Here is a 22752-nt window from a genome sequence, read left to right as displayed (position 1 = left end):
ACCACCCTTGTATTTCAATTGTAATTTAAGACACATGTCAGCCATGTTACATAGAAGATATAGTACCATCTCATTGATCTGCCCATAGAACAGGCCAGAAGAAAAGTCATGATAATTAATAGCACACTAACGTGTAATGCACAAAAGACTGAATCCGAGATTATGTCAAATATCTTTGGCTGTTGCAATGCTGATCTGCAGCTCACTTTTTTTGAAACTCAGGTATGTAGCTTGTAAAGAACATCATAATCCAGCATTGTAATGTAATGCCCCGTTTCCACTAGCCACGTTTAGCTGCACCTCAGCGTGGACGTGCCATGCCAGGGGGTTTCCACTAGGGCTCAGCTGCACCTCCGTCTGTGTCCGAACTAGTTTCAGGCAGCACAGTTTCGTATATCATATCAGCCGAGTCCCAAACTGGCCCACGGCATGTACTGTGACGTGCTGACGCAGCGTATCTGCATTCTGAGATTGTAACTACAGTAATGTCGGGTCGCGAAAATCCTGCCCGAGTAAGGACTGCATTGGACTGCAATACAATCCTTACTCCGGCAGGATTTTCGAGATCTTTTCAAACACTCTTAAAATGTCTTTCTGTGCCAAGAAATTAATCCTGTGTGTCACTTTTCCATATTGCATTAATAACTGCTCCAGATTAATCGTTTTCCCGGCTTTAAATAACCTCAAAATTATTTAAATGGCACGGTTTTTAGCTTCCCCCTATTTACACTATCTTAAAACTATTAAAATGTTTAAAACAGAGGCTAATTTTTATGTGATCAATTGCATGAAGAATCATATTTTAATTATATTTGTAATCCCTCGTTATCGCTAGAACTATATGTTAATGGTAATCCAAATATAGACGCTTTACCGACTGCAGAAATACAAACCCTGCAACCTTACAAAACTTAGCGATTAATACAACTGATCCATTCATTACGGTGTCAAAGGTGTTTTTTTAAAGGAATCCCATTCAAATAAAAGCTAATGCCCGGCAATGTTATTGATGCGACTTATGTTGCACATTGATAAAGCTGCAGGTATACAGAGAAAACATGCCAACACTGAATTTGTGAAAACTATCCAGTAAGTTATGGATCCTAGAGTGTTTAGTTTTGTATGAGTTTTGCTTAAGAAACTGGCTGTGACTGTCGTACTGTATATATTTCATATAGGTATGTAGTGACTACACGGACAGATTTAAACCCAGCGCACGGTATTTAAAAATGCAATGCAGTTCATTCTCCCACAGATAAATAATAAGGACGAATATCTAGGATACTTAAATTAATCTATATTGTCAATGTTAATCGGATCATGATACAGGGAGAAGTAACGATGCGCTGGTAAACAAAATAAACTAGGTGAAGTTTTAAGTGATGTAATTTGTTTTATATATTGTTTCAATGTGTCCCGGTTTCTACTTTTGAATATCTTGTATAACTTATACTATAAGACTGTGTTAGATATCATAAAAACATTTCAGCCCAAAGTGTATTGCACTGTAATGTTAGCGGTATTTCAGCCTCCAGTTTAAAACACTAAATCCCAGAATGCCGAGCGTCACAGATGCGGTTTGACCTTTCGTGTCTCAGTCTCTTCCTAGGGCAACTGTACCTCATGACAGTGAGTGGAGTGCACAGATACGGCATGGCCACGCTGAGGTGCAGCTGAACGTGGCCAGTGGAAACTGAAAACAAAAGCTGACAGAAATTGATCTCCTGCTGATTTTTTACGTTTGCCCACTGACAAAGAAATGATCAGTCTATAACTTTAATGGTAGGTGTATTTTAACAGTGAGAGACAGAATAACAACAAAAAAAATCCAGAAAAATGCATTTCAAAAAAGTTATAAATTGATTTGCATGTTAATGAGGAAAAAAAGTATTTGACCCCTTCGACTTAGTACTTCGTGGCAAAACCCTTGTTGGCAATCACAGAGGTCAGACGTTTCTTGTAATTGGCCACCAGGTTTGCACACATCTCAGGAGGGATTTTGTCTATATACACACACACACACCAATCAGCCATAACATTATGACCAATGACAGGTGAAGTGAATAACACTGATAATCTCGTTATCATGGCACCTGTCAGTGGGTGGGATATATTAGGCAGCAAGTGAACATTTTGTCCTCAAAGTTGATGCGTTAGAAGCAGGAAAAATGGGCAAGCGTAAGGATCTGAGCGACTTTGAGAAGGGCCAAATTGTAATGGCTAGACGACTGGGGTCAGAGCATCTCCAAAACTGCAGCTCTTGTGGGGTGTTCCTGGTCTGCAGTGGTCAGTACCCATTAAAAGTGGTCCAAGGAAGGAAAAGAGGTGAACCGGTGATAAGGTCATGGGCGGCCGAGGCTCATTGATGCATGTGGGGAGCGAAGGCTAGCCCGTGTCGTCCGATCCAACAGACGGGCTACTGTAGCTCAAATTGCTGAAAAAGTTAATGCTGGTTCTGATAGAAAGTTGTCAGAACACACAGTGCATCGCAGTTTGCTGCGTATGGGGCTGCGTAGCCGCAGACCAGTCAGGGTGTCCATGCTGACCCCTGTCCACTACTGAAAGCACCTACAATGGGCACGTGAGCATCAGAGCTGGACCACAGAGCAATGGAAGAAGGTGGCCTGGTCTGATGAATCATGAGTTCAAGGTGTTGACTTGGCTTCCAAATTCCCCAGATCTCAATCCAATCGAGCATCTGTGGGATGTGCTGGACAAACAAGTCCGATCCATGGAGGCCCAACCTCGCAACTTACACGACTTAAAGGATCTGCTGCGAACGTCTTGGTGCCAGATACCACAGCACACCTTCAGAGGTCTAGTGGAGTCCATGCCTCGACGGATCAGGGCTGTTTTGGCAGCAAAAGGGGGACCTACACAATATTAGGCAGGAGGTCATAATGTTATGGCTGATCGGTGTATATATATACACTATACACACACACACACATTATATATATATATATATATATATATATATATATACATACACACTCACCTAAAGGATTATTAGGAACACCATACTAATACTGTGTTTGACCCCCTTTCGCCTTCAGAACTGCCTTAATTCTACGTGGCATTGATTCAACAAGGTGCTGAAAGCATTCTTTAGAAATGTTGGCCCATATTGATAGGATAGCATCTTGCAGTTGATGGAGATTTGTGGGATGCACATCCAGGGCACGAAGCTCCCGTTCCACCACATCCCAAAGATGCTCTATTGGGTTGAGATCTGGTGACTGTGGGGGCCAGTTTAGTACAGTGAACTCATTGTCATGTTCAAGAAACCAATTTGAAATGATTCAACCTTTGTGACATGGTGCATTATCTTGCTGGAAGTAGCCATCAGAGGATGGGTACATGGTGGTCATAAAGGGATGGACAGAAACAATGCTCAGGTAGGCCTTGGCATTTAAACGATGCCCAATTGGCACTAAGGAGCCTAAAGTGTGCCAAGAAAACATCCCCCACACCATTACACCACCACCACCAGCCTGCACAGTGGTAACAAGGCATGATGGATCCATGTTCTCATTCTGTTTACGCCAAATTCTGACTCTACCATCTGAATGTCTCAACAGAAATCGAGACTCATCAGACCAGGCAACATTTTTCCAGTCTTCAACTGTCCAATTTTGGTGAGCTTGTGCAAATTGTAGCCTCTTTTTCCTATTTGTAGTGGAGATGAGTGGTACCCGGTGGGGTCTTCTGCTGTTGTAACCCATCCGCCTCAAGGTTGTACGTGTTGTGGCTTCACAAATGCTTTGCTGCATACCTCGGTTGTAACGAGTGGTTATTTCAGTCAAAGTTGCTCTTCTATCAGCTTGAATCAGTCGGCCCATTCTCCTCTGACCTCTAGCATCAACAAGGCATTTTCGCCCACAGGACTGCCGCATACTGGATGTTTTTCCCTTTTCACACCATTCTTTGTGAACCCTAGAAATGGTTGTGCGTGAAAATCCCAGTAACTGAGCAGATTGTGAAATACTCAGACCGGCCCGTCTGGCACCAACAACCATGCCACGCTAAAAATTGCTTAAATCACCTTTCTTTCCCATTCAGACATTCAGTTTGGAGTTCAGGAGATTGTCTTGACCAGGACCACACCCCTAAATGCATTGAAGCAACTGCCATGTGATTGGTTGGTTAGATAATTGTTAATGAGAAATTGAACAGGTGTTCCTAATAATCCTTTAGGTGAGTGTGTGTGTATATATATATATATACACACACACACACACACACACACACACACATTATATATACATGTGTGTAATCTCATTATACATGTGTAATCTCATTATGACACCATAATCTGTGGCACTCTATACTCTGGATGATGTAACTGACGTTATTTCTCATGCACAAGGAAGAGGGAATTTGGAACCAACATGGCATACACAGTCTTCATTTTCTTAACAATCAACAACTTGTTACGACGAACAAATCAGCCAGACTCGAGAGGCAGTGAATCATTGAGCGCTGGTAACCGGACTCCTGAGCATCGCGCATGGTGAATCAAAAGAACCGATTCAATGTGGACACTGATCCGATTCCCATCGTTTACCAAAAAGAAAGAATAATTTGCGAACTGCACATCACTATTGCGCAGTGTTGTTGTTTTGAGGGAGAGACAAAGCAGTTGCTGAGAACGAGTAATATTTGTGTTAAATTATAGCAATCTCTTGTTGATTTAACAGGTGCTTGTAAGGAAATCATCTCTTAGCTCCCTAATAACGTGTTTACAGTTAATATAAGTGTTTGCAGTTTACTCAAATTGTCACAATGGTTTTGAGTAGAGACGCTTCTACATCAACGTGTCTCGACCTACGTGGTATCGTCTTTGGTCTCAGAACCAATTAAGATGTAACTTCGGGGATGATTGTACATTAAATCCACTCTCTGCATTGCTGTGACTGTCCCTACAGCACTGCTCACGTACAGATCCACACACACGTACACAGATATTTTCTTGTATTGCACTTTTAGAATGCTCTTATATTTTGTAAGTCACCCTGGATAAGGGCAACTGCTAATCAATCAATCAATAATAATAATAAAATAATTCTCAGTCCTCATCAATGCCCCCCTTCCTATTTACTGCAAGCGGTTAAGTGTTTCATGATGCATAAACACTGAGATGCTTTATTTCACGTGTAACAGCCAAGACTGTTAGTGCTCAACTTGCATCCCAGCACCAAAGCATATTGCATTGAGACCGATGTCAGAGCTGCATGCAGTGTAGCCTATTGAGCGACAGATTGAGGGACAGGAGGCGGGATATTGCCTACAAGCCGGGGAGAGTGACTATCATATTGTCAATCTTCCATATTTCGAGCCTGGATTGGCTCTGCTCAGTTTGTTTTTAAATCAATCTTGTTCTGCACACTTGCCATTATTAACTTCAGCCCTATTTCAGTGTTACGATGCCTACCAGCGTTTGATATCAAAATGCTATGCAAAATGTGTATAGGTTGACAGGTTTGCGCTTAGGAGGAGGAACCCTGATTTGCATCTCTAGGGCTTTCATGGTAAATGACAAGGACACACAAATGCAAACATTTCAAAGATGCAAATTCCACAGAGATGTGAATGCATATTTAAAGATCTTAAACACAGACCACTTTGGACACTCCTGATAAATTATTTTGACTATGGCAGTCTGTTGAATACAATCAATTTTAACCTAGACATGTGATCCTTGCAGTCTTAATAACCTGAGGAGACCGATTAAGAGGTAGAACTGGAAGGATTGGATAGGAGTATTGAAATCAAGTGTCTTCTAGTATTAAATAAACATTCTCAGATCAATTGAGCTGGCAGTAAGGATTCTGATCCATGTAGTTTATTAAATGACCACTTCATGATTTTCTTAATAGCCTCTCATATATTGCCAGGCTTATCTGTTCGGAATCTATAAAGCACAAGGAAGGAAATAGGACTGGAAATGTATTCAACTTCCATGCACTCTTTAAATGTGTAATTGTTGTCAACAAAGTCCCAAATGCAGCAATAATAAACATCACAAAAAATAACACAAAAATGACACTGGAAAGTAGAAATAAAACTACAAACACAGAGAAGAGGGGTAGGTTTTAGGAACAGAATGGACTCACCTATTAATTCAGCGATTGCACTAAATGGCCAAGTGTGACTGGTAGAATTTGTGTGCAAGAACTTCGGACAGAGCTAGAACAAGAAGGAGAAAATGCATTAATAAAATGGGTGAGGAGCACAAAATGTCAATTTTGAATGACAACTTTAAATACATTTGACACAAGGAAAAGGTGGTTTATCAATAAAGATCACAAAATATAATTAAAATCTTTGAAAGAGGACATTTTACTCAAAGTCCTAGGAATGATGGCAGTTATATTCTAGTTCAGCCATCATACAGTCAGTGACATAGCCAAGTGGTGGTTTTAAGGGTCAACCCCCTCCTCCCACCCCCCCCATTTGTGTCCAATTTAATGATAATTTCACTTGTATACTAGCGTTTAAATCACGTCTTTAAATTTATGTATTAAGTCTTTATTTTATTTGTTTTTCAATTTTAATTATAGTGTCACACAAATAAAGAACATAATTATTATATAATAATTACAGAACAAAATAAACAATTGTAACAGTAGATAGAAAAATATCAGACAGAGCCTGATGGTCAAAGAACATCAGCTCTACAGCTACTTATTCAATTCCCTATTGGTTCTGTATTCTATTTTCCCCGTTGACCATTCCAGGAGAAACAGCTACCAAAATTACACTTTGACTGAGGGGACCTGACAGGAGGAAACAGGCTGTGTCAGCGGTGAACCATAATGGTTTAACAACGGCCACAAGAGGAACTGTGTGTCACTGAAATTGCCATGAAGAACCATTTATTTATAGGCTTTTGTAAAGGTTCCATAAGGAGAAAAAAAAAAAAAAAAAAACACTCACGAACTACACTTGAACCCCCCTCCTCCTCCTCCTCAAGGGATTCCACGGGATAGCATTCCAGTAAAGCCAATTTTCAGGGATTAGCAGGCTTCCTACACACCAGGGTAACTGATCTCATCCACACATTGTAAAAGCACATTGCTGCTTTGTATTAGGAAAATAGCAGCACCACTCTAGGAGCAATCCCTGGTATTACAAATATATCTGAGATTTAAACCTTTTCACTGTCCTTCATCAAGGCTTGAAATTTAAGCAAAGGTACATCGCCAAACATATTACTTTAACTTAATTTCTAACTTGAGAAATCTCATATAATGTGTACTCTGTCATTATGACATTTGAATGTTATGACAACCAAGCATTTTGAGTGAAAACTATTTTTCTGGAAGTGTAGAGAAAATTAAGACTTCAGCCAGTATAATATTAATATTGCACACATAATGTTTTCAGCTTTTTGAAAAAGTAAATTTGATTAAGCTATACACTTCCTGGTAATGGTATTTGAGAAGATGTTCCTGAAAATTATTGGTAGCAGGGAAGTAAATGATCATGCTACATTATAACAAGAAAGTGATACCAGAGTATTTTCCATCATCATAACAGGGTATGTGTAGATGACTCCTCCTTTAAATGTCTATTGTGGTTAGAGTGCCCGTGCTAAATCAGTTTCAGTTGTGGTAAGATGCTGACTAATGCAGAGTTACTTAATGTGTCTGTAGGATTTTTTAATACTGTGTATTGGAATAGGCATTTAGTAGAGTACAGGTTAGAGTGATTTAAATAAAATACACTGAAATACACTAAAAAATCACTAAAACGGCTGCTAGATCCAAATGTAGTCAATTTATTACTTTCCTTCTGTTGAAACAATGTTATTCATTGATTCATTTAATTAAAATGTATTGTGCAAAATACTCTACTCCTCTATCAATGATATCTTTACCTAGCTTGCTGAACACTGATTTGGCCTAGAGAAAATAGGCAAGATTCCAACTGATTAAACTGAGGCAAGAGTGAAAGGTCAGGGTAACCAAAAGGCTAATTAAAAACGTTACAAACTGATTACTAATACTTTCACAGTATTTTACTTTAATGTAGAATATAGTCTCTCAATACTTAACTACCACAAAGCAATCAATTGCACAATCAGCACAGATAAATAATCAAGGCCTCTGAGAAAGTGAATACGGAACAATATTCAATCACAGAAAAAACAGTCCTGCCACAGGAGGTGTTGAAAGGCCACTGTCATCTACACTGTCGTTCCTGTAAGAACTTTTCAGATCCACGCTGTTGAAAATGGGTATTTTTCACACAGTACCAAATATTTAGCCATAGTAAAAAATAAACACGGGCTTATTTTTTTCTTACTGTTCTATCCCACACTTTAGTCCACTATGCCTATTAATGGCCAAATCTGTGAAGTCTATTAAATAATACCGACCAAAATACAATGTAATGTTGGTCTCTTTTAGTTTTTAAGTGATGCCAAAAGCCAAGCCCAGGGGTTATTAATGCAGTCAACATTGCATTACCATAAGCAAATAATTCCACTGCTCTTAAAAGGGAACTCTCCAAAGAGCGTGCACACAGGGCTCTTCGCTTACTTTGTTCCTTAGGAGCACTTGTGCCACACATTTTTTCAATTTAGTCCAAAATTTAGGGGCACACAACAAAAAAAAAAGTGGCACATCATAAATGGTTCATATTTAATGCTGAGATGAAAAACAACAATATTCACCCTTATCCAGGGTGACTGCCCTTCATGGAAGACTTGCGAACAAAAAGCCATACCTCTGACGCGGCAACAAGGCCAAGCGACTCAACTATGAATGAAAACACAGGAACTGGGGTGCAGGAAAATAGCAACAGGTGCTCTGGATTGATGATACAAAATTTGAAATATTTGGCTGTAGCAGAAGGCAGTTTGTTCACCAAAGGGCTGGAGAGCGGTACACGAATGAGTCTCTGCAGGCAACAGTGAAGCATGTTGGAGGTTCCTTGCAAGTTTGGGGCTGCATTTCTGCAAATGGAGTTGGGGATTTGGTCAGAATTAATGGTCTCCTCAATGCTGAGAAGTACAGGCAGATACTTATCCATCATGCAAAACCATCAGGGAGGCATTTGATTGGCCCCACATTTATTCTGTAGCATGACAACGACCCCAAACATACAGTGAAAATCATTAAGAACTATCTTCAGGATAAAGAACAAGGAGTCCTGGAAGTGATGGTATGGCCCCCACAGAGCCCTTATCAAAACATCATCGAATCTGCCTGGGATTACATGAAGACGGAGAAGCAACCGAGACTTGCCTAAATCCACAAAAGAACTGTAGTTAGTTCTTCAAGATGTTTGGGCCAACCTACCTGCCGAGTTCCTTCAAAAACTGTGTTCAAGTGTACCTAGAATAATTTATGCGGTTTTGAAGGCAAAGGGTTGTCACAACAAATATTGATTTGATATAGATTTTTCTTCTGGTCACTCACTTTGCATTTAGTTAATTGATAAATATAATGTATGAGCATGTCCATTTTTACTTTACAGCATTTTTCAATATGTTGAAAAATAATAAGTAGCCCCCATGTAGTTTAATCCGTAACTCAATATTTGAGGAAATGGCAACATTGGAGAAACATGCGAGAATGTGTCAGACTATTAGAATAAGAAAATGCGGCATGTATGTGTAGACCACCAAAACTTAAATGAGCTCAGCGTGCATTATAGGTTGGGTACATTTCCGTTTTGAATTCTCAGTTACATATGAGCCAATCTGTACCAAAAACATTGTGTATTTAACATATTTAAAAAGCCAGCAGCGTGACAAGGCACTGAGCACTGAGCGTTTTTTTCTGGTTGCCGAGAATTAAAAAATGGTAAACTTTGTGTAAAACGCAGCGCTTGTCACTGTCACTTTTTACCCAGCCATCAAATCACAGTGGAAGAGGGGCGGGACAAATACCACACCGCCTGTCCGTTCTCTCTCTCTACCTGCTTCAGCCTTCCCTTCATCCAGAGCAAGGGCCAGAGCAATTACTTTACGTTATGCCAACATTTTACATTCAGTATTTGTTAGCAACACAAACTATCTGCGACATTAGGTACTTCAATACATTACTTCCGTGGACATTCCGTATCATAGCACTGAAACAGCGCTGTGTTTCCAAAGTGCTCAAGCCCACCAGGCAGTGCATGTTGTCATGCAGATTCTTTTTGGTGCAAGCACACCAGCTTGCCCTGCTAGAATATAAAATATAGGCCTACATCTACAATTATTGTAAAACTCCAATAACTTTTGATTTGACTGACAAAAAAAAACGACTGCTTGACTTGATCTCAGTCAACTGAGGGGTCTCTGACTAATGATTTGACTCGTCCATTTTCAGGGGGCAGCCGTATAGGGTACTAGAGGTGTGCTGAGCGATTATTTAAAAAATGGACACGAATACGATTATCTGTTAATTCCGATTAATTATATTTTTTGTATTTAATAATGCAGAAAAGGAACCCCCACTATATAACAGATGATATTCTGTAACATTATCTCCAGTACTGGTTCATTTGTCTTACTCTGTTGATGGTCTCTATCTAAAATAGCAATTCTCACTCAGACAACATATTTTTATATATATATATATATATATATATATATATATATATATATATATATATATATATATATATATATATATATATATACACTCACCTAAAGGATTATTAGGAACACCTGTTCAATTTCTCATTAATGCAATTATCTAACCAACCAATCACATGGCAGTTGCTTCAATGCATTTAGGGGTGTGGTCCTGGTCAAGACAATCTCCTGAACTCCAAACTGAATGTCTGAATGGGAAAGAAAGGTGATTTAAGCAATTTTGAGCGTGGCATGGTTGTTGGTGCCAGACGGGCCGGTCTGAGTATTTCACAATCTGCTCAGTTACTGGGATTTTCACGCACAACCATTTCTAGGGTTTACAAAGAATGGTGTGAAAAGGGAAAAACATCCAGTATGCGGCAGTCCTGTGGGCGAAAATGCCTTGTTGATGCTAGAGGTCAGAGGAGAATGGGCCGACTGATTCAAGCTGATAGAAGAGCAACTTTGACTGAAATAACCACTCGTTACAACCGAGGTATGCAGCAAAGCATTTGTGAAGCCACAACACGTACAACCTTGAGGCAAATGGGCTACAACAGCAGAAGACCCCACCGGGTACCACTCATCTCCACTACAAATAGGAAAAAGAGGCTACAATTTGCACAAGCTCACCAAAATTGGACAGTTGAAGACTGGAAAAATGTTGCCTGGTCTGATGAGTCTCGATTTCTGTTGAGACATTCAGATGGTAGAGTCAGAATTTGGCGTAAACAGAATGAGAACATGGATCCATCATGCCTTGTTACCACTGTGCAGGCTGGTGGTGGTGGTGTAATGGTGTGGGGGATGTTTTCTTGGCACACTTTAGGCCCCTTAGTGCCAATTGGGCATCGTTTAAATGCCACGGCCTACCTGAGCATTGTTTCTGACCATGTCCATCCCTTTATGACCACCATGTACCCATCCTCTGATGGCTACTTCCAGCAGGATAATGCACCATGTCACAAAGGTCCCATCATTTCAAATTGGTATCTTGAACATGACAATGAGTTCACTGTACTAAACTGGCCCCCACAGTCACCAGATCTCAACCCAATAGAGCATCTTTGGGATGTGGTGGAACGGGAGCTTCGTGCCCTGGATGTGCATCCCACAAATCTCCATCAACTGCAAGATGCTATCCTATCAATATGGGCCAACATTTCTAAAGAATGCTTTCAGCACCTTGTTGAATCAATGCCACGTAGAATTAAGGCAGTTCTGAAGGCGAAAGGGGGTCAAACACAGTATTAGTATGGTGTTCCTAATAATCCTTTAGGTGAGTGTATATATATATATATATATTTTAGTTTTATTAAATCAGAAAATGCTTTCTCACATAAATAACTACAGTAAAAAATTTACTCCTGAAGTTTTGGAAAGCAATTGTAAAACTTAATAATTGTTGTCACTTCAACCTACTTGGAATTTTTTCTGTTTGCTGAACAAGTGGAGCAAAATTCATTTAAAGTCAACTCATTATCCTTCAAAGTCAATAACTTATTTTCAAAAATAGTTAACAGACACTATTCACTTAAAACAAAAGTCTGTAGTACTGTGGGTCTTTTAGCATTACAAAAATACTGAATCTTTTCTTAAATTGTTTCCTGAAAACTGTGCTCATGTTTAATTGTGTTGTCAAATGAACACATTTTTACATGACACAACATGTTGAAAAACAAACACATTATGCAAGGTTGCTACATAAAAACACCAGCATATCAACGTGGCTAGGGCTAAGGCTGGCACATTTTCTTGTCACAATAGCACCAGCTGCTGAAAAAAGCCTTTCAGGTGGAAGGGATACAGAGAAACCACTTAGCTAGTTTGGCCAGGTGAGGAAGGCGATGCATATTGTTCTTCCACCACTGCAAAGGCTCAGTATCTTTATCACTAGTCTTCTCCCTGATGTATTGTACCATTTCTTGGCAACGGGCCTCTCACTTCCCGAACTCCTTTTTCCCCCCGTTCTTCTGTACTAGTAACAGTCTTGCTATGTGCATCCGCCATATTGCTGTATTCTCGCTTGCCACTCTCAACACGTCGCCACAAAAAGGTTTCAGACTGTTTTGTTTCATTAAATTCTTCACCCAATGAAAGCACTTTGCGAACGTAACAACAACATTGTGTAACCTGTAGGTTCTAGCAGGATGATAGACGTTCTAAACAATATTGCGACAATGCTGCTGCTTGTAAAATAACAATATAGAAGTACCAACAAATTAGCAAAATCATGTTTCGAATAGGGTCGTGTGGGTATTATTGAAGAAATACGTCTGACTTCCAATTGATGCAAACAGGTTTTATTTATCTAACAGAGAGAACAGGGATAGTCACAGGATAGCAGATGTATATGTGTGTAAACTGCCATCTTCATTTTTTTTTTTCATATTTTACTAATACATCGACTTCACTCTCTCAACCAAATCAGTAATAGCGATCTGCTGTTCAGTATTCCTGCCTAGATCAGACAAGTGAACAGCTGATCAGAATTATTATTTGAGAACACACCTGGCGTGAATGTAGCTGCTAATATACCACGTATGCATATACTAAGGTGATTACTCGAATACCAAAAAGATAGTCGAGTATTAAAATAATTGCCACGACTCGAGTAACTCGATTTATTATCATAGCTCTATAGGGTACATGGCTCAACTTTTTATTAAAGAAAGGAGACGGTTTTTAATGCAATGGGATTTAAATAACTTAAAATGCGTGAATATCATCAACCATCTAGTAAGAAGTTGCCCTGGATAACTGATGTATTTTTTTTGCACCAGATCTTTTCAATTGTATAGGGTTCGCATGGAGTTAAAGCCTACTTCCTTGTACCCAAAATGGAGTGGTGAACCTGTTGATAACGTGTAACAATTTCTGAACTGAAAGTTTATTCATGTTGTCATGGCTCCCAGTGTTTGTTTGTGGTTTCGTAGTAGGGGTTTAGGCTTAAGCCTATACAAAATTAAGTAGTCCTAACCTACAAAAACGAGACATGGAGAAGTGTATGCATTGATGAGCGTTTCATTATTATTAAAGCAAAACACTGCTTGATTGGTATTGTCGGCAGTCAAAACCCGACTATCCTGCTTTGCTGTAGGCAGCCAAACAAAGATCCCTGTTGTGCAATTGCACTGCAACCTACAAGCAAAATCATATTGAAGCAGAATACGCTTTTGAAGCCGGATACAGCCAAAATAGCCTATGCATTTTACAGCACAAATCGACACAATTGTAGCATAAAGGACCACTGTTAAGTGATTAAAATATAATGTTTAATATCTCAAAAACCATGTATGTAAAAAACCAGCACAAACATAGTACAAACGAATTACGCCACTTGGAGTTTGATGGGGTGCTAGGTGACATACATTTTTTTTAATTATCAGCAATGACATCAAAAAACTATAACTGCACTGATGAAAACAAATATGACACAAACAAAATACTATTTTGGTGCGATTTGGACATTGATGGGGAGCTGAGTGACATCACAGCTCATAAAATATAATCTTTAATAACTAGGGAACCATACCAGCACAAACCAACGCAAATGCAGCCCAAACGAATGCATATATTTTTTTTCATATTCTGAACATATGGGGTGCCATCTTCATGGAGGTGACCCTAACCCTAATCCCTGTGTGCCCGTGTTGGCTTGGACAAAGCTCTTGACTATATTTATAGTGCATTTAGAAACAGGAATTTCTGTCCTCATGGAAAAAATGTCAAAATGTTTAAATATAAGCATTAATTTATTTTGAAGCGTGAAGATAAAAATGAATCTGAAAATTATCAGAAAAGATGGAAAAACTTAAATTTGTATTGTGAAAGAAGGCTAGCAGGAAAATTCTGGGATTTCTGCAGTAATGCATTTTCAGCTCTTCTTTTAACGGATCTTTAAACAGGGAAATGATCGCACTTGTACAAACATGTTCAGAGTGTCAGTCTGGGTCTGCTCTCCGGATCCACGGGCTTTTGTAGTGTCTCGCTCCGATGGCCACAGCGCTCTTTCCGGCAATCTCCGTTTTCTCTGTGAATGCATCCTTGCTGGCAATTTTCTAGCATTTAAACCCAGTGTGAATGGGGGGCAACAAGAAAAAAGAAGGCAAACATTGCCGGCAATTTTCCGGCATTTCAGAGTGAATGGGGATTATGATAAAGTGCCCCTAATTTTTTTGAGTGTGCCCTTAAATTGTGGACTGTCACCCTATTTTTTTCCAATTTAGGGGCACAGTGCTCCTAAGGAAAAAAGTAAGTGTAGAGCCCTGAGAATATAGAAAAAAATGCTCTGAAGAAGTTGCCTGTTGCCAAATATTGTGAGAATGCCACAGCAAAATAAGCACCAAATGCAAGTCATGGAAACATGTTACATAAGATTACAGAGCATCCATTGCCAAATAAATACCCAGTAATTCAAAACTTGAGGTTACTGCCAAGACACTGAAATCTTCCTCTGTCAACCAGTTTGGAAATATCCTGTTTTTATTTGAAAATCATATGCAAGTATCTCTTTTCAATACAAGAGAGTTCTAGAAACTTGCAATGGAAAAGCCATCATCAAATACCAATACCAATCACTTGAATAGTATGCTGCCAAAGTAGGATGCTTGTACTTGTCCACTTGTCCACCCAAGTGGACAGCTCTTTTTGAAATGCATTGTCTGCCGAGATCTATAGAGAGGAGCCAATCAATCAAACCTGAGGCTCCAGTGCAGCATAGATGCAGAGCTGCAGCACATCTGTCTCACCTCACTCAAAGCTGAAGTGTCAAGCTCTATTCCTCAAGGCCACAATGTCTCCTGGATTTTGAAGCAGCAACCTAATTGGTCTAATAAAATTAACTCATTGACTTAATACTTAATGTCTCCAGGGTACAAAAAGTTATGTGGGGTATTGTACCTTGACTCAAAGGTGTATTTTAGCCTATCATCAGAAAAAGAGGCACATCCATTTAGATTACAGTTGTAGCCCATTCCAAACTTGTCTTACACATTAATGTTATTCACTGAAATACAATTATTGAAGTGATGGTATTACTCTTGCAGTATCTGTATAATGTTAGACATTGTTAAACCACATAAGTTGCCTTGCATAAAGGGTATCCGCTTATCAAGACGACGACGCATGAGAAGGAGCAGAAGAACAAGAAACAGAAGATCTTATACAAGCCCAACTCACAAAATAAAATTAGTTTTGTCATTGAGAATCATGCTGCAATTGCCTCTCACAACTCCTGAGGAGCCCAAAATGTATGTTTTTCTAGGAGCATTGAGCAATGACATCAAAGCCACACAAGCCTCAAGGACACACTGAATGAAATCCAGCTTCTATGAAAACATGTGCGTTAGACCCAGAACTACTCAAAAACTTGGCAGGGCATTATAAAGCAGATGACAATCATAGACACGTCATATAAACAAAACGTGGTTCTGTGTACCACTGGGTTATCACGTCTAGCGTTTCAAAAACTGGGAGAAAATTCCAGGCCTGGGTTTTTGGAGCACCAGGGTCACCCGGGCTTGATGACAAGTTATTTCAAAGGCATATAAATAGGGAAAATAAGCAATATGGAAACAAAGTTAAGTAAATAAACGATGGCACTTCTCTCTCTCTCTCTCAAATGTAATTATACAATGCTTTCAGCACACCCCGGCACCTTGCAGGCAAACGCCTCAACCTGTTACACACTATTAGACACATCAAATGTATTAGTTACCTGAACTCCTGAAATCTTAGTTTTTCCCCTTATTTGATTAATTATTTTATTTATTGATTTATTTTACCAGGAGATTTACCCATTGAGACTGAGGCCTCATTTACAAGGGGGTCCTGGAGCACAAACAAACAACACATTAAAGAATGTATGGTACAGCATTTAAAAAAAAAAATACAAAAAATATATATATCAAATAAATAAATAATATACACTCACCTAAAGGATTATTAGGAACACCTGTTCAATTTCTCATTAATGCAATTATCTAACCAACCAATCACATGGCAGTTTTTTCAATGCATTTAGGGGTGTGGTCCTGGTCAAGACAATCTCCTGAACTCCAAACTGAATGTCTGAATGGGAAAGAAAGGTGATTTAAGCAATTTTGAGCGTGGCATGGTTGTTGGTGCCAGACGGGCCGGTCTGAGTATTTCACAATCTGCTCAGTTACTGGGATTTTCACGCACAACCATTTCTAGGGTTTACAAAGAATGGTGTGAAAAGGGAAAAACATCCAGTATGCGGCAGTCCTGTGGGCGAAAATGCCTTGTTGATGCTAGAGGTCAGAGGAGAATGGGCCGACTGATTCAAGCTGATAGAAGAGCAACTTTGACTGAAATAACCACTCGTTACAACCGAGGTATGCAGCAAAGCATTTGTGAAGCCACAACACGTACAACCTTGAGGTGGATGGGCTACAACAGCAGAAGACCCCACCGGGTACCACTCATCTCCACTACAAATAGGAAAAAGAGGCTACAATTTGCACAAGCTCACCAAAATTGGACAGTTGAAGACTGGAAAAATGTTGCCTGGTCTGATGAGTCTCCATTTCTGTTGAGACATTCAGATGGTAGAGTCAGAATTTGGCGTAAACAGAATGAGAACATGGATCCATCATGCCTTGTTACCACTGTGCAGGCTGGTGGTGGTGGTGTAATGGTGTGGGGGATGTTTTCTTGGCACACTTTAGGCCCCTTAGTGCCAATTGGGCATCGTTTAAATGCCACAGCCTACCTGAGCATTGTTTCTGACCATGTCCATCCCTTTATGACCACCATGTACCCATCCTCTGATGGCTACTTCCAGCAGGATAATGCACCATGTCACAAAGGTCGAATCATTTCAAATTGGTTTCTTGAACATGACAATGAGTTCACTGTACTAAACTGGCCCCCACAGTCACCAGATCTCAACCCAATAGAGCATCTTTGGGATGTGGTGGAACATGGAGCTTCGTGCCCTGGATGTGCATCCCACAAATCTCCATCAACTGCAAGATGCTATCCTATCAATATGGGCCAACATTTCTAAAGAATGCTTTCAGCACCTTGTTGAATCAATGCCACGTAGAATTAAGGCAGTTCTGAAGGCGAAAGGGGGTCAAACACAGTATTAGTATGGTGTTCCTAATAATCCTTTAGGTGAGTGTATATATATATATATCAAATAAATAAATTTATATATATATATATATATATATAAATACATTTATATATATATATATATATACAGTGGGGGGGGGGGAAAGTATTTGATCCCCTGCTGATTTTGTACATTTGCCCACTGACAAAGAAATGGTCAGTCTATAATTTTAATGGTAGTTGTATTTTAGCAGTGAGAGACAGAATAACAAAAAAAAAAAAAAAAAAAAAAAATGCATTTCAAAAAAGTTATAAATTGATTTGCATGTTAATGAGGGAAATAAGTATAACTATCAATCAGCAAGATTTCTGGCTCCCAGGTGTCTTTTATACAGGTAATGAGCTGAGATTAGGAGCTCTTAAAGGGAGTGCCCCTAATCTCAGCTCGTTAGCTGTATAAAAGACACCTGTCCACAGAAGCAATCAATCAATCAGATTCCAAACTCTCCACCATGGCCAAGACCAAAGACCTGTCCAAGGATGTCAGGGACAAGATTGTAGACCTAAGGCTGGAATGGGCTACAAGACCATCGCCAAGCAGCTTGGTGAGAAGGTGACAACAGTTGGTGCGATTATTCGCAAATGGAAGAAACACAAAATAACTGTCAGTCTCCCTCGCTCTGGGGCTCCATGCAAGATCTCACCTCATGGAGTTTCAATGATCATGAGAACGGTGAGGAATCAGCCCAGAACTACACGGGAGGATCTTGTTAATGATCTCAAGGCAGCTGGGGCCATAGTCACCAAGAAAACAATTGGTAACACTACGCCGTGAAGGACTGAATTCCTGCAGCGCCTGCAAGGTCCCCCTGCTCAAGAAAGCATATGTACAGGCCCGTCTGAAGTTTGCCAATGAACATCTGAATGATTCAGAGGAGAACTGGGTGAAAGTGTTGTGGTCAGATGAGACCAAAATCGAGCTCTTTGGCATCAACTCAACTCGCCGTGTTTGGAGGAGGAGGAATGCTGCCTATGACCCCAAGAACACCATCCCCACCATCAAACATGGAGGTGGAAACATTATGCTTTGGGGGTGTTTTTCTGCTAAGGGGACAGGACAACTGCACCGCATCAAAGGGACGATGGACGGGGCCATGTACCGTCAAATCTTGGGTGAGAACCTCCTTCCCTCAGCCAGGGCATTGAAAATGGGTCGTGGATGGGTATTCCAGCATGACAATGACCCAAAACACACAGCCAAGGCAACAAAGGAGTGGCTCAAGAAGGAGCACATTAAGGTCCTGGAGTGACCTAGCCAGTCTCCAGACCTTAATCCCATAGAAAATCTGTGGAGGGAGCTGAAGGTTCGAGTTGCCATACGTCAGCCTCGAAACCTTAATGACTTGGAGAGGATCTGCAAAGAGGAGTGGGACAAAATCCCTCCTGAGATGTGTGCAAACCTGGTGGCCAATTACAAGAAAGACCTCTGTGATTGCCAACAAGGGTTTTGCCACCAAGTACTAAGTCGAAGGGGTCAAATACTTATTTCCCTCATTAACATACAAATCAATGTATAACTTTTTTGAAATGCATTTTTCTGGATTTTTTTGTTGTTATTCTGTCTCTCACTGTTAAAATACACCTACCATTAAAATTATAGACTGATCATTTCTTTGTCAGTGGGCAAACATACAAAATCAGCAGGGGATCAAATACTTTCTTCCCCCCCTCACTGTACCTATGCCAAACCCGGGCTAGCAGGGTTGAGAAATTGTCAGGGTTGCCCGGGTTTTCGGTGCTCCAGGTCCCTGGCCTGGAAACACTTGTCACATCATGTAATGTTAAATAGGATTTGATTATGGGTGACCGAGTGGCACAGCGCTGCCTCACAGATCCTGGTAGCCAGGTTCAATTCTGGGGAATCAGCTTATGCAGAGTTTCTATGTTCTCACTGCGGCTGTGTGGGTTTTCTCTGGCTGCACCAGTTTCCTCCCACAGCCCAAAGTCATGCTGTTTAGGCTGGCTACTATAAATTGCTCTGTAGTGTAGTGTGTGTGTGTGTGTGTTTTGGATTGGCGTATCCACCAGCGTGTAACCTGCCTTGTGCCCTGTGCCTGCAGTGTTAGGCTACAGCTCACTGTGACCCTGTACTGGATTTACCGTTTGTTAAAAATGGATGGACCATATGATAGCTGCAAATTGTAGGTTATTTTTCCATCTATCCATACATTTTCAATAACCGCTCAATCCAGTACAGGCTAATTGTGTACTACCTATTAAATTAAATTATTTAAATTGTTGTGTTATTTAATTATTTGAACTAGTTAGTATTTCAGACAGAATGAGGAATAAACCCTAACTTTGTCCAACGTCTTCAAACTGATGTCAGCAATATCTGCACACCGCCATTGTGGAGTGAATACAACTGCAAATATGATTTATTTGGTAGCAAAAAAAAAAAAAATGATAGTGAACAATGTAAAATAAAATAAAAAACTATGTAATTATGCAGAAACACTTGAAAGGGACCACAAAACATGCTACGTAGAAAAACTGCATCGATCAGGTCTCGTACATGATCCATATTAACCTCAAGCAGTCTGCAATAAATGTTCGGAGGCAAAGGAATTACCAGATTTTGCTGACTTGTGAAGAACAAAGGATTATGAAAGCTTTGAGCTTGGACTCCTATACAGATTTTGTTTCTAGGTTAGAGTCAGCTTTGAGAAAGCACACGATTACCAGAGCAACCAAACTTTTGATAACGGCCCAAGTACATTTTAACTGTAGTTCTATGTATTATCGCACATATCTCTCTGCATGTAAACGGTTTAATATACCTGTAAAGATCATTATAACTTGTGTCAATGTTTTAGGAGTATGGTTTATGTCACTGTAATGTAGACATTTATATTAGGCCTTTGCAGAACCATTATATTAGATCTAGGCCAATTTATATAAATTAGGCCTACAGGCGTATTATACCCATTGCAAAGTTATAAGCACAAATAGATCGACAGTCTTTCATTTCAAATACATTTGGTCTCAAACTCTAGGACTATAATCTTGACAATAGATGTACTGTACCTGCTTACTAGTATTAATGTAACCAAATGCCTTTCATTTATATACACTCAAGAATTAGTGACATCAACTGCTACATAGTTCAAACGCATGTTTATTTTGAAGATATCAAGGCACAGGGTAAAAATACAATGTTATCACATCACAATGGTGGATCAAAGTATAATGTACAGGGCTCTACAGAGCGCCTATGTGACAAAAAAAAGTATCTGGTGCATCTATAAATTATGATTTAGGAGCACGTGTGCACCAATTGAAGCAATATTTAAAACACAATGGTAAGAGATTTTATTTAAGGAAGCCTGAAACACTATGCCTGAAATCAACTATGCTAATCAGCTGAAAGTTTGAGCCAACAATTGGTTCAGTCAATCATTATAGGAAAACAAAATCTAGCCCAACTTAAATGTTAGTTTACATGCAATGCACTCTGGGAATGTAGTTTATTAGTCTTTACTGCGTACTACAAAACAGCATATACCTATTGTCCATCATCATTACAAAAGGTGCTCATTTGAAAATGAAAGACTTCTGTGCAGAATGAATAAAATAACTTATTACTTTCAGATTTTTGAAAAACATCCAAAGTAGTTTGGGAACATAAGTGAGGAGAATGAAGTTCAAGCAACAGTGGATGAAGCAGCAGGGACTTAATCGCTAACATACCAGTTTAACCTCCAATGGTTGAAAACTTTGTCATAAGTGAAGTTAATGTCCGCAATCATATGCACAGATAAAATTGGTCAAACTGGCTGGACGGGTTAAGTCAGTGCATTACCTGTCAAACCTCATTGTTCCCCCATCAATTTTCACAAAGTTGTAATCAAGGGAAAAAGCCTCCCTATCAATTTATCAGGCAGCAGATTGTAATGCATTTAGATACAAAAGGAGAGCAACTACATGATGCACGTTTTTACTATAAACTTTACATTTTCTGAAATGAAACCATTATTCTAGTTGCAGAAGTTTTGTAAAATAACGTTAATCAGTTTCTACACTGTAAAATAATAGTGTAATAAGTGCATAAAAATAGAAGCAACTTTTAACATTCAGTATAGGCTTGGACTATACAGTTAGGTCCATAAATATTTGGACAGTGACACAATTGTCATCATCTTGGCTCTGTACGCCACCAAAATAGATTTGAAAGGAAACAATAAAGATGTACTTTAAGTATAGACTTTCATTTTTAATTTGAGAGAAGTGACATCCAAATTGTGTGAACATTTTTATATGTGATCTCCCCAGTTTTAGAGGCTCAAACATAATTGGACAAACTAACAATCATTAATTAAATTGTGAGTTTCAATACTTGGTTGCATATCCTTTGCAGTCAATGACTGCCTGAAATCTGGAACCCATAGACATCACCGGATGCTGGGTTTCTTCCCTGGTGATGCTCTGCCATGCCTGTACTGCAGCTGTCTTTAATTCCTGCTTGTTCTTGGGGCATTCTGCCGTCAGTTTAGGGCTGGACGATATGACTTAAAAATAATATCTCTATTTTTTTTTTTAGAAGTTTGGGCGATACAAGATATCTCTCTCTATTTCTTGTTTTCAATCAAGCTACAAAATAAGACCAAAGACATTCAAACTACAAGTATTTTGTTAATCAGTAAATATAGCAAATATATGCAGAATGCAAAACATTACAAGTTTTGTGTGATTACTATTACGTGTGTTATGTTGTTATGGGATATATATACATATACACAGTATGATTTACTGTGAAATAACAATAACACAAGTAATAGTAATCATGCAACACATGCACTGTAAAATGGTATAGATTCAGGTAGATTTACCACATCCGGGTTTATAGTGGTTCATTTAACATCTGCTAGATGGGTACATTTCTTCTCTGGCTGCCACATTTTGATTCTGCTTACTGGTACAGCACGTGTTAATACAAAATAGTTATAATAATAATAATAATAATAATAATAATAATAATAATAATAATTATAAAAACTGTTGTACCACTTCATCTTAATAAAAAGAAAATGAAACTT

The 22752-nt window shown here is 39.3% G+C and overlaps 1 protein-coding gene across 1 annotated transcript in view; it reads right to left on the bottom strand.

The window, feature by feature from the left end:
* LOC136751412 (MORC family CW-type zinc finger protein 3) overlaps positions 1 to 22752 on the bottom strand; it is a 54651-nt gene that overhangs the window by 18676 nt on the left and 13223 nt on the right. Inside the window, exon 2 of the mRNA XM_066707019.1 lies at positions 6117 to 6189. Coding sequence (XP_066563116.1) covers positions 6117 to 6189 — 73 coding nt within the window. The remainder of the gene's footprint in view (positions 1 to 6116; positions 6190 to 22752) is intronic.

Source organism: Amia ocellicauda, chromosome 6 (assembly GCF_036373705.1).
Source record: "Amia ocellicauda isolate fAmiCal2 chromosome 6, fAmiCal2.hap1, whole genome shotgun sequence".
In the NCBI taxonomy this organism is placed as follows: domain Eukaryota; kingdom Metazoa; phylum Chordata; class Actinopteri; order Amiiformes; family Amiidae; genus Amia; species Amia ocellicauda.
Note: the sequence above shows the minus strand (reverse complement) of the source record. Positions and strands in the feature narration are given on the sequence as shown.